Source organism: Salmo trutta, chromosome 22 (assembly GCF_901001165.1).
Source record: "Salmo trutta chromosome 22, fSalTru1.1, whole genome shotgun sequence".
Taxonomy (NCBI): Eukaryota; Metazoa; Chordata; class Actinopteri; order Salmoniformes; family Salmonidae; genus Salmo; species Salmo trutta.
In genome coordinates, this window is record NC_042978.1 from 49,468,370 (window position 1) to 49,481,070 (window position 12,701).

General features: G+C 47.8%; 1 protein-coding gene across 3 annotated transcripts in view; it reads left to right on the forward strand.

Moving 5' to 3' along the window:
• The window catches only part of myo7ba (myosin VIIBa), an 87,223-nt gene that overhangs the window by 33,638 nt on the left and 40,884 nt on the right, over positions 1 to 12,701 (forward strand). For 2 of the 3 annotated variants that reach the window (XM_029708314.1, XM_029708316.1), the window contains exons 19-31: positions 2,591 to 2,685; positions 2,863 to 2,947; positions 3,121 to 3,339; positions 3,690 to 3,899; positions 4,232 to 4,450; positions 4,878 to 5,057; positions 5,219 to 5,344; positions 5,601 to 5,771; positions 6,060 to 6,220; positions 6,883 to 7,009; positions 8,602 to 8,721; positions 11,287 to 11,460; positions 11,815 to 12,042. In XM_029708314.1, coding sequence (XP_029564174.1) covers positions 2,591 to 2,685; positions 2,863 to 2,947; positions 3,121 to 3,339; positions 3,690 to 3,899; positions 4,232 to 4,450; positions 4,878 to 5,057; positions 5,219 to 5,344; positions 5,601 to 5,771; positions 6,060 to 6,220; positions 6,883 to 7,009; positions 8,602 to 8,721; positions 11,287 to 11,460; positions 11,815 to 12,042 — 2,115 coding nt within the window. Of the gene's footprint in view, positions 1 to 2,590; positions 2,686 to 2,862; positions 2,948 to 3,120; positions 3,340 to 3,689; positions 3,900 to 4,231; positions 4,451 to 4,877; positions 5,058 to 5,218; positions 5,345 to 5,600; positions 5,772 to 6,059; positions 6,221 to 6,882; positions 7,010 to 7,034; positions 7,094 to 8,601; positions 8,722 to 11,286; positions 11,461 to 11,814; positions 12,043 to 12,701 lie in introns of all 3 variants that reach the window. The other variant, XM_029708315.1, reaches the window with a different exon arrangement.

Below are 12,701 nucleotides of genomic sequence, written 5' to 3' on the forward strand. Positions count from 1 at the left end.
GATGGATTGAACGATGGATGGATGGATGGATTGAACGATGGATTGAACGATGGATTGAACGATGGATTGAACGATGGATTGAACGATGGATTGAACGATGGATTGAACGATGGATTGATGGATTGAACGATGGATGGGTGGGTTGAACGATGGATGGGTGGGTTGAACGATGGATGGGTGGGTTGAACGATGGATGGATGGATGGATGGGTTGAACGATGGATGGATGGATGGATTGAACGATGGATGGATGGGTTGAACGATGGATCGAACGATGGATCGAACGATGGATCGAACGATGGATCGAGATGATCGAACGATGGATCGAACGATGGATCGAACGATGGATCGAACGATGGATCGAACGATGGATCGAACGATGGCTCGAACGATGGCTCGAACGATGGCTCGAACGATGGATGGAACGATGGATGGATGGAACGATGGATGGATGGAACGATGGATGGATGGAACGATGGATGGATGGAACGATGGATGGATGGAACGATGGATGGATGGAACGATGGATGGATGGAACGATGGATGGATGGAACGGTTGAACGATGGATGGATGGGTTGAACGATGGATGGATGGATGGATTGAACGATGGATGGATGGATGGATTGAACGATGGGTTGAACGATGGATGGATGGATGGATTGAACGATGGATTGAACGATGGCTTGAACGATGGCTTGAACGATGGCTTGAACGATGGCTTGAACGATGGCTTGAACGATGGCTTGAACGATGGCTTGAACGATGGCTTGAACGATGGATGGAACGATGGATGGAACGATGGATGGAACGATGGATGGAACGATGGATGGAACGATGGATGGATGGATGGAACGATGGATGGATGGATTGAACGATGGATGGATGGATTGAACGATGGATGGATGGATTGAACGATGGATGGATGGATTGAACGATGGATGGATGGATTGAACGATGGATGGATGGATGGATGGGTTGAACGATGGATGGATGGATGGGTTGAACGATGGATGGATGGATGGGTTGAACGATGGATGGATGGATGGATTGAACGATGGCTTGAACGATGGCTTGAACGATGGCTTGAACGATGGCTTGAACGATGGCTGGAACGATGGCTGGAACGATGGCTGGGACGATGGCTTGGACGATGGATTGGACGATGGATTGAACGATGGATTGAACGATGGATTGAACGATGGATTGAACGATGGATTGAACGATGGACGGAACGATGGACGGAACGATGGACGGAACGATGGACGGAACGATGGACGGAACGATGGACGGAACGATGGACTGAACGATGGACTGAACGATGGACGGATCGATGGATGGGTTGAACGATGGATGGATGGATGGATGGATGGGTTGAACGATGGATGGATGGATGGATGGATGGGTTGAACGATGGATGGATGGATGGATTGAACGATGGATGGATGGATGGGTTGAACGATGGATGGATGGATGGATTGAACGATGGATGGATGGGTTGAACGATGGATGGATGGATGGCTTGAACGATGGATGGATGGGTTGAACGATGGATGGATGGATGGCTTGAACGATGGATGGATGGGTTGAACGATGGATGGATGGATGGATTGAACGATGGATGGATGGATGGATTGAACGATGAATGGATGGATTGAACGATGGATGGATTGAACGATGGATGGATTGAACGATGGATGGATTGAACGATGGATTGAACGATGGATGGATTGAACGATGGATGGGTTGAACGATGGATGGATTGATGGATGGATGGATGGATTGAACGATGGATGGATGGATGGATTGAACGATGGATGGATGGATGGATGGATTGAACGATGGATGGATGGATTGAACGATGGATGGATGGAACGATGGATGGATGGATGGCTTGAACGATGGATGGATGGAACGATGGATGGATGGATGGATTGAACGATGGATGGATGGATTGAACGATGGATGAATGGATGGATTGAACGATGGATGGATTGAACGATGGATGGATTGAACGATGGATGGATTGAACGATGGATGGATTGAACGATGGATGGATTGAACGATGGATGGATTGAACGATGGATGGATTGAACGATGGATGGATTGAACGATGGATGGATTGAACGATGGATGGGTTGAACGATGGATGGATTGATGGATGGATGGATGGATGGATGGATGGATGGATTGAACGATGGATGGATGGATGGATGGATGGATGGATGGATGGATGGATGGATTGAACGATGGATGGATGGATGGATGGATGGATGGATGGATGGATGGATTGAACGATGGATGGATGGATGGATTGAACGATGGATGGATGGATGGATGGATTGAACGATGGATGGATGGATGGATGGATGGATGGATGGCTTGAACGATGGATGGATGGAACGATGGATGGATGGATGGATGGAACGATGGATGGATTGAACGATGGATGGATGGATGGATTGATTGAACGATGGATTGAACGATGGATGGATGGATTGGATGGATGGAACGATGGTAGGATGGATGGATGGTTGGATGGATGGAGTGAACGATGGATGGATTGATTGATTGAGCTTTCCATTCCTCTCAGGACTTCCATGACACTATGCTGGAGCTGGAGAGAATGAAGGAGTTGAATGAGAAAGCCCTTCTGATACAGAGGGTCCTGCGAGGCTACAAACATCGGTATGATATAGGGCCAAGCAGCTGAATATACTGTCTCTACATAGACCCATATGACCCCTGGTCAAAAGTAATGCAATATATAGGGAATAGGGGTGCCGTTGTGGATGTTAGGCTATTGTAGTCATGTGATGTGACAGTCCATTGAGATGTCTTTGTCTTCTATATGTCACTCTGCAGGAGACAGTTCCTGAGACAGAAGTCCTCTGCACTGGTCATTCAGAAAAACTGGAGAGGCTACAAAGGCAGAAAGCTCTACAGAGTGGTGAGTTACTGGCTGTTAACGTATTCCACTTAGAGATCAAAGAATATATATGATGACGAACATAAACACACCGAAAACATATTACAAGACTGTTAAGAACGTTTAACAGGAAAACATATGCAGTAGCCAAACCTGTTAGAATAAAACGGACAACATGTTTATCTCTCCTCCAGGTCCAGCTGGGTTTTGCTCGTCTGCAGGCGAAGGCTCGAGCCCGCCAGCTTCAGCACCACTACCAGCAGAAGAGGGTTGCTGCGGTCCGGCTACAGGCACAGACACGGGGTTACCTGGCCAGGAAGGAGTGGCAGAGGAAGAGGCAAGCGGTGATCCTCTTGCAGGCTAACTCCAGGGGAATGCTGGCTAGGAAACATGCGAAGAAGATGAAGAGAGATGTAAGATAAGCTCTCTTCCACCCTCACCGTTCACTGTACAGTAGTATATATGTCTTTCTTGATAATAAATGTAGTCATATCTGTTAGATATGTTCTTGCTCTTTGGGGCTCTATGCAGGGTTACTGTAAAACACTTTGCGACAACTGTTGTTGTAAAAGGGCTTTATAAATACATTTGATAGATTGATTGCTTAATAGCTTGGTTGACTGATTGACTGACTGTTTTTGATTTATTTCTGATCAGCATCGTGAGGAGAAACTTGATTGATTGATTCAATCAACCAATAATTAAATCTGACTGACTCGTTAATCAGGTATTGACTGTGTTCCTGAACTCCCGTTCATCCTAGATGTTCCTGTCAGCTAAGGAGCGTCGTGAGGAAGAGTTGGCAGCCCTGGAGAGGCAAAGACGTTTAGACCAGGTGCTCCGGCAGAAGAAAGAGAAGGAGGCCAGCACCCAATCAGAATCAATCACAGCACAGGAAATGGTGGATGACATCTTTGGGTTCCTGCCCAATATGGTGGGAGGGCAGGAGGGACAAGCTCCTGTTGGATTCAAGGTTAAGGACCTCTGTAATAGATTCTAGTAAGATGCATTGTGGTAAAATACTGGTATTGCAGCATCCCTGAAGGTGTTGATGAGTCCAACCTGCAGATTTAGAAAACTAGAGGTGCTGCTTTCAAATGTTGCGTTGTTATCGCAGTCTTTTGTCCCCAAGTGCACCCTCTAGATTGTTTCACTCTGTGGTCCATCCCCCCTTTGATGATGCTCCCAACCCTTGTAATACCATGCTACAGTCCCATAGTCTTGTTAAACCACATTCTGTTTTAGTCGAGGTTTCACGAGACGTCACAGTCACAATATCCATGATCTCTGTTTCTTCTTCTTCAGGACCTGGAGAAGCAGGGAGAGCGGACCAGACCAGAGGAGGTGGATCTGGACGACCTGCCCATGGTAGAGGACATCCCCGAGGAGGACTACGACGACCTGGATGAGTATTCCTTCTCCAAGTTTGCCTCCATGTACTTCCAGGGTGCCGCCACACCAACACACATCCGCCAGAGGCTCAGACAGCCACTACTCTACCACGAAGACGAAGGAGATGTTGTGGTAAATCCCATTTAAAAAATACAAAAATATGATGAGAGAATTTTAGCCAAACTCACCCAATAGAAACGCCCATCTTGGCACAGAATTCGCCTTGTCGAAGTGACCGGTACATTGAATAAACTGACGGTGCCGTCACAGTGACCTTCATTGTTGTGAAATTCAAAAGGTTTTCTGAACTCATAGTCTTTTATGTTCCTCACACTTTCGGAGGCTTTCCTAAACCCAGCTTTCAATGTTTCTTAAAAGAATCATTGTTTAATAACAGTAAATACCGTACGTTTCACTTACTTTAACTCCTTCCTTATTTGACTGCGATCATCTGTTTGATGAACATTTAAATAAAAACATTTAAATACAAAATTGTTCACAGAAGGAAAGAAAAAAAAGGTCAATCCATCGTTTTGTTGTTGTCTCTCTCTGTCCGCAGGCCTCAATGACAGTCTGGTGGATCATCCTGAGGTTCATGGGGGACCTGCCGGAGCCCAAGCTGGTGCAGGGCCAGGCGGCCAGGGGCCTCAGGGGGTCAAACATGGCTAACAGCTCCCTGGATCAGGACCTAGTCTTGAGACAGGACAGGAGGCTGAGCCACATGGTGGGCCTGGATCAGGTGTGTATCACTGGGATTAGCTCAAGTAGGACAGGAAAAACAGCAGAATGATGGGACGGCGTTTTCATTTTATTTTCGTCTCTTTTTCTCAACAGTTTCAGTGAATGTTCTCCTTTGACCATGTCTCCAGTATAGGCTTAATGAATGCATGTATTTTATAGAAGGTTCTGAGGAACCAGAAAAACCGCAAGGTCTCCACAGTACCAGAGGAACCTAAAGGGAGGAAGGGTTCCACCTTTACAGACCTGCTGTCTCGGACCCGCAAGGCGTCTGCCAAGCCAGACGAGGTGATTTCCAGAGCTTTATTCTCTAGGTTTACCACACCAACATTAACACACACACACACGGATAAACTTCTTCATCTGTTTATAACTATAACCTCTGACCTGGAGGGCCCACAGTCTAAACGTCCATTTTTGTCACGCTGATTGGCTGAAAGGAATGGCCCTTTTTTTTTTTTTTTTACACCAGGACTAAGCTTAATCTGTGTCCGGGAAACCACCCCAATGACGCCTGAACGTTTACTTCCCTTGTGGTCCTCAGGTGATACTGAACCGGAAGGGTTCCTCGGCTGTAGACGCGACACCCCGAGCCAGGAAGGGTTCTACGTTCACCAACATGCTGAGTGGGGGTAGAAAGACGTCTTCCATCCCCGAAGAGGTCCCAGCCTCTCCCTCTAGGGGCATGAGGAAACCCTCTATCATCCAGGAGGAGGTGAGACTGAGGACTGGGTCTGAAATGGCACCCGGTTCCCTATATAGTGCACTATTGGGCCCTTGTCAAAAGTAGGGCACTATATAGGGAATAGGGTGCCATTTAGGACTAAAACTGAGGACTGAGCCCAGGCTCCACAGATCAAGAGGCCCAGTAAAACCACAACAGTGACCACAATATCTAGACCAACATTAAAATGGGGGCGACAGCCGGGTAGCCTCGAGGTCAGAGAGGCGGCCTGCAACAATAGAGTAATCTTTATGATGTGTATGGTGTTGTGTCCCCCAGTCAGAGGAAGGAGAAGAGGTTTCCAAGCCGCCCACTGTGCAGACCATCAGTGAGGAGGACGAGATACTGATAGGAGGGGGACCCACCCTCGACCGACCAATGACTGCTCTGGAAAAGCTGCACGTCATCGTGTCTTACGCCATCGTCAGAAGAGACCTCAGGTGTGTGGCTCTGCTGCTCTTTCCCTCTCTCTTTCCTCTCTCTCTCCCTCTCTCTCCCTCTCTCTTGCCTCTCTCTCTCTCTTGCCTCTCCCTCTCTCTTGCCTCTCTCTCTCTCTTGCCTCTCCCTCTCTCTTGCCTCTCCCTCTCTCTTGCCTCTCCCTCTCTCTTGCCTCTCCCTCTCTCTTGCCTCTCCCTCTCTCTTGCCTCTCCCTCTCTCTTGCCTCTCTCTCTCTCTTGCCTCTTCCTCTCTCTTGCCTCTCTCTTTCCTCTCCCTCTTTCCTCTCCCTCTCTCTTGCCTCTCCCTCTCTCTTGCCTCTCCCTCCCTCTTGCCTCTCCCTCCCTCTTTCCTCTCCCTCTCTCTTGCCTCTCCCTCCCTCTTGCCTCTCCCTCCCTCTTTCCTCTCCCTCTCTCTTGCCTCTCCCTCTCTCTTGCCTCTCCCTCTCTCTTGCCTCTCTCTCTCTCTTGCCTCTTCCTCTCTCTTGCCTCTCTCTATCCTCTCCCTCTTTCCTCTCCCTCTCTTTCCTCTCCCTCTCTTGTCTCTCCCTCTCTATCCTCTCCCTCTCTATCCTCTCCCCCTCTCTATCCTCTCCCTCTCTCTTTGCCCTCTGTTTCATCTCCCTCTCTCTTTGCCCTCCCTCTGTTCCTGTGTTTTCTCCATGTAGAGATGAGATCTATTGTCAGATCTGTAAGCAGCTGCAGGAGAACGGGAACCGCAGCAGTTTCTACCGAGGTTGGATCCTTCTGTCCATCTGTCTGGGGATCTTCCCCCCCACTGAACGCTTCATCAAGGTAGGTCCTCCCTCCTGTCCTCGAGGTTGGATCCTTCTGTCCATCTGTCTGGGGATCTTCCCCCCCACTGAACGCTTCATCAAGGTAGGTCCTCCCTCCTGTCCATCTGTCTGGGGATCTTCCCCCCCCACTGAACGCTTCATCAAGGTAGGTCCTCCCTCCTGTCCATCTGTCTGGGGATCTTCCCCCCCATTGAACGCTTCATCAAGGTAGGTCCTCCCTCCTGTCCATCTGTCTGGGGATCTTCCCCCCCATTGAACGCTTTATCAAGGTAGGTCCTCCCTCCTGTCCTCGCAGATAAAAGACTGTGCGTGATGACGTAGTGCACATAAAAATAACTTTTACGGTTAAATTACGTAAATAAAATACAAGTTAAGTGGGTTTCCATCGCATTTTCAGAATCTACTGATGGATTTGTCACAAGAAACATTTCATTATATAGCGAATGTGCCCACTCTTGTCTTGGCACTGCGTTCTAGCCAACACCTTGCCGATATTCAGTGCGGGTAGGCTAGCCTAAATCATGAGATTATGATGGACAAAAAAAGTGAGATTGGTTACATTAGTCAAACGGAAGCCCGGCATCGATCATCGTTTCTCCAGAATAAGATCCTGGATATTAATTGGAAAGGAGCATGAAGCTCGTCACCGTGCAGCTTCACCAAATCAAATCAAATGTATTTATATAGCCCTTCGTATATCAGCTGTACAGAAACACCACCCTGTGAAGTTCATCAGAACTTATTTCATCTGTAGCCTAATAAAACTACATGCTTTCTCGAGTCGTAGTGGGAGGACCACTCAATATATAACTCCCAAGTTTACTTCCATATGATGGTTATTATATCAATATTTCCGCATAAAGCCGTTTCCACCGCCACTTCTCGCATTACTAATTTTACCGACACAGAAATATCTCACCTTGTCTAGCGCGTTTTGTTTTGTCTACATTTGGTTGGAAAGTTTACAGACAAATTTGCTGTTTCCATCAGGCACAGTCGTGACATTTTGTTTTTATTGTAATTTACTCGCTTAAAAAGGTTGGATGGAAACCAGGTTAGTGAATGATTTACGCAAAGTCTGAGTTTCCCACGCTTACCACAGCTCTGAATGGACCCACGCTTATCACAATGGACCCACGCTTATCACAATGGACCCACGCTTATCACAGCTCTGAATGGACCCACGCTTATCACAGCTCTGAATGGACCCACGCTTATCACAGCTCTGAATGGACCCACGCTTATCACAGCTCTGAATGGACCCACGCTTATCACAGCTCTGAATGGACCCACGCTTATCACAGCTCTGAATGGACCCACGCTTATCACAGCTCTGAATGGACCCACGCTTATCACAATGGACCCACGCTTATCACAATGGACCCACGCTTATCACAGCTCTGAATGGACCCACGCTTATCACAGCTCTGAATGGACCCACGCTTACCACAGCTCTGAATGGACCCACGCTTATCACAGCTCTGAATGGACCCACGCTTATCACAACTCTGAATCGACCCATGCATGATATAGTCTAGATGAATAAGATCCTACATTGACTGATCTCTCTCTCTCTCTCCCTTCCTACAGTTCCTCCAGAGCTTTATCCGCTTCGGCCCGATGGGCTACGCCCCCTACTGTGCCAAGAGACTGAGACGCACCGTAGCCAATGGGGTTAGAGGAGAGCCTCCGAGCTGGCTGGAACTAGAGGTGAGAGGGAACTAGGGATATCACTTGACGTTTAAACAGCCGTTTATTTTAGCGTTAATACATTGAAATGATAACCCACTTACTGCTGCCCCCAACCCAATCAGCGACAATGCTATTTAATGCCGTTTTAGGGTTCTCTGCTGTGTACCTCTCCTACATGTTCTCAGTGGTCAGTACATGGGACTTCATGTCCCGCTTCTCATCAATGTGATGACTCGTTGCAGTGATGCATGACAGCGTGTTCATAGACGTACGACGTCGGAGAGCTCGTTCTTTGTACACTTTCTCTGGCCGGGGTCGTCACGGTTTTTCAACATCTTGTAGTCTGGTTCTAGATATGCTATCAGGGCATTGAAGCAGACATCCTCCACCATTTGACAATAGTTGCATATCAACTGTGCAATCATTTGGTGATCGGGACCTGTTAGTGGTAGTTTGGTGATCATGGGGCCTGTTAGTGGTAGTTTGGTGATCATGGGACCTGTTAGTGGTAGTTTGGTGATCATGGGACCTGTTAGTGGTAGTTTGGTGATCGGGACCTGTTAGTGGTAGTTTGGTGATCATGGGACCTGTTAGTGGCAGTTTGGTGATTGGTGCCTGTTAGTGGTAGTTTGGTGATCGGGACCTGTTAGTGGTAGTTTGGTGATCGGGACCTGTTAGTGGTAGTTTGGTGATCATGGGACCTGTTAGTGGCAGTTTGGTGATCGGGACCTGTTAGTGGTAGTTTGGTGATCATGGGGCCTGTTAGTGGTAGTTTGGTGATCATGGGACCTGTTAGTGGTAGTTTGGTGATCATGGGACCTGTTAGTGGTAGTTTGGTGATCATGGGACCTGTTAGTGGCAGTTTGGTGATTGGTGCCTGTTAGTGGTAGTTTGGTGATTGGTGCCTGTTAGTGGTAGTTTGGTGATCGGGACCTGTTAGTGGTAGTTTGGTGATCATGGGGCCTGTTAGTGGTAGTTTGGTGATCATGGGACCTGTTAGTGGTAGTTTGGTGATCATGGGACCTGTTGGTGGTAGTTTGGTGATCATGGGACCTGTTAGTGGTAGTTTGGTGATCATGGGACCTGTTAGTGGTAGTTTGGTGATCGGGACCTGTTAGTGGTAGTTTGGTGATCATGGGACCTGTTAGTGGCAGTTTGGTGACCGGGACCTGTTAGTGGTAGTTTGGTGACCGGGACCTGTTAGTGGTAGTTTGGTGATCATGGGACCTGTTAGTGGTAGTTTGGTGATCATGGGACCTGTTAGTGGTAGTTTGGTGACCGGGACCTGTTAGTGGTAGTTTGGTGACCGGGACCTGTTAGTGGTAGTTTGGTGATCATGGGGCCTGTTAGTGGTAGTTTGGTGATCATGGGACCTGTTGGTGGTAGTTTGGTGACCGGGACCTGTTAGTGGTAGTTTGGTGATCATGGGGCCTGTTAGTGGTAGTTTGGTGATCATGGGACCTGTTAGTGGTAGTTTGGTGATCATGGGACCTGTTAGTGGTAGTTTGGTGATCGGGACCTGTTGGTGGTAGTTTGGTGATCATGGGACCTGTTAGTGGTAGTTTGGTGATCGGGACCTGTTAGTGGTAGTTTGGTGATCGGGACCTGTTGGTGGTAGTTTGGTGATCATGGGACCTGTTAGTGGTAGTTTGGTGATCGTGGGCCTGTTAGTGGTAGTTTGGTGATCGGGACCTGTTGGTGGTAGTTTGGTGATCGTGGGCCTGTTAGTGGTAGTTTGGTGACCGGGACCTGTTAGTGGTAGTTTGGTGACCGGGACCTGTTAGTGGTAGTTTGGTGATCATGGGGCCTGTTAGTGGTAGTTTGGTGATCATGGGACCTGTTGGTGGTAGTTTGGTGACCGGGACCTGTTAGTGGTAGTTTGGTGATCATGGGGCCTGTTAGTGGTAGTTTGGTGATCATGGGACCTGTTAGTGGTAGTTTGGTGATCATGGGACCTGTTAGTGGTAGTTTGGTGATCGGGACCTGTTGGTGGTAGTTTGGTGATCATGGGACCTGTTAGTGGTAGTTTGGTGATCGGGACCTGTTAGTGGTAGTTTGGTGATCGGGACCTGTTGGTGGTAGTTTGGTGATCATGGGACCTGTTAGTGGTAGTTTGGTGATCGTGGGCCTGTTAGTGGTAGTTTGGTGATCGGGACCTGTTGGTGGTAGTTTGGTGATCGTGGGCCTGTTAGTGGTAGTTTGGTGATCATGGGGCCTGTTAGTGGTAGTTTGGTGATCATGGGGCCTGTTAGTGGTAGTTTGGTGATCGTGGGCCTGTTAGTGGTAGTTTGGTGACCGGGACCTGTTGGTGGTAGTTTGGTGATCGTGGGCCTGTTAGTGGTAGTTTGGTGATAACTTCACTGTGATTTGAATTTTGTAGAGGAATAAATAAATAAACAAAAAAAGGGTTTCAGTTTAGGGATTTGTTTCTTAACGATCCCATTTTTTTTTTAACCTTTTGTAGTTCTTCTGTGGTTCTTCTGTAGTTATTTTGTCGTCCGTCTGTGGTTGTTTTGTAGTTCTTCTGTAGTTCTTCTCTTCTCCAACCTTTGACCTCTAACCTGTGTTTGTGGTGACTGACAGGCGACCAAGTCTAAGAAGCCCATTGCGGTGTCTGTGACCCTGATGGACGGTCGTACCATCAGCCTGCCTGTAGACTCCTCCTCCACCTCCAAGGAGATCTGCCAGTTACTCTCTGAGAAGGTTTCCCTCAAAGACACCTTCGGCTTCTCTCTTTACATGGCTCTCTATGAAAAGGTAAGCAGTAATATTATCAGTAGGATTCATGCCCCACCCCCCGTCCTGTTTTACTCTGACCTCTACTTCCAGAAAAGTATTTGAGACACCCTGAATTCGACCCCTAGGCCCTCCTGTACATCCGAAAGTGTAAGCGATATGGCATGGCTTCACCTTTCCCTTCTGATAGGTTGGATTACATTTTGGCCATATTGCTAACCTCTTCCAATCTAAAGGAGCGTCTAGGGACGAGAGACTGGGGGTCGATTTGGAATTGAGCAACTGTCTGGTGGACCAATGTGACAGGGTTCTTAGTGTTGCTATGTGTTTAGTGTAATGTCAATGAGGTGTCTGTCTGGTCCCACCCCACTCCAGGTGTGGTCGCTGGGCAGCGGGCGGGAGCACGTGATGGACGCCATCTCCCAGTGCGAACAGGAAGTGAAACGGAAGGGTGGGCAGGAGCAGCATGCCCCGTGGAGACTCTACTACAGAAAGGAGATCTTCACCCCGTGGCATGACTGTAAAGAGGACTCCGTCAGCACAGATCTCATCTACAGACAGATCATCAGGGGACTACGCTACGGAGAGTACAAGTGTGACAAGGTGACGTAATGCTCTGGGGTTAAGATTTCCCCCAGGTACAGATCTAGGAACAGCTTTCCCTACCCCTAATCCTAACTCTCACAATTAGTAGGGAAAATTCAGAACTGACCCAAGATTAGCATCTAGGGCAACTTTACCCTACACAGTCAAGTCTTGAAGTAAAGTGATCTATGTCACTGGTTCATATACTGTACGTCTCCAAGAACCAATGTAAAGGTATGGAACATTTACCGTGGTCTGTAGAGTAGCAGTGTGAGAAGGTAGGTAATGCTCTGTCTGGCTATGTCGGCGTCCCAAATACCGTCCTATTCCCTATATAGTGCACTACTTTTGACCAGGGCTCTATAAGCACTATAAAGGGAATAGGGGCCATTTGGGATGCAGAGTATAACTACCGTGATATACACTGAATAAACAAAACATTAAGAAAACCTGCTCTTTCCATAGACTGACCAGGTGAATCCAGGTGAAAGCTATGATCCCTTATTGATGTCACTTGTTAAATCCACTTCAATCAGTGTAGATGAAGGGGAGGAGACAGGTTAAAGAAGGATTTGTGTTATTTTTATTCCCTCAACCCTTTGCTCTCTCTACGTGACACATGTATGCATCACATGCACGTGACCAATAGTGCCTGACCTATTAGCATATCATTATCA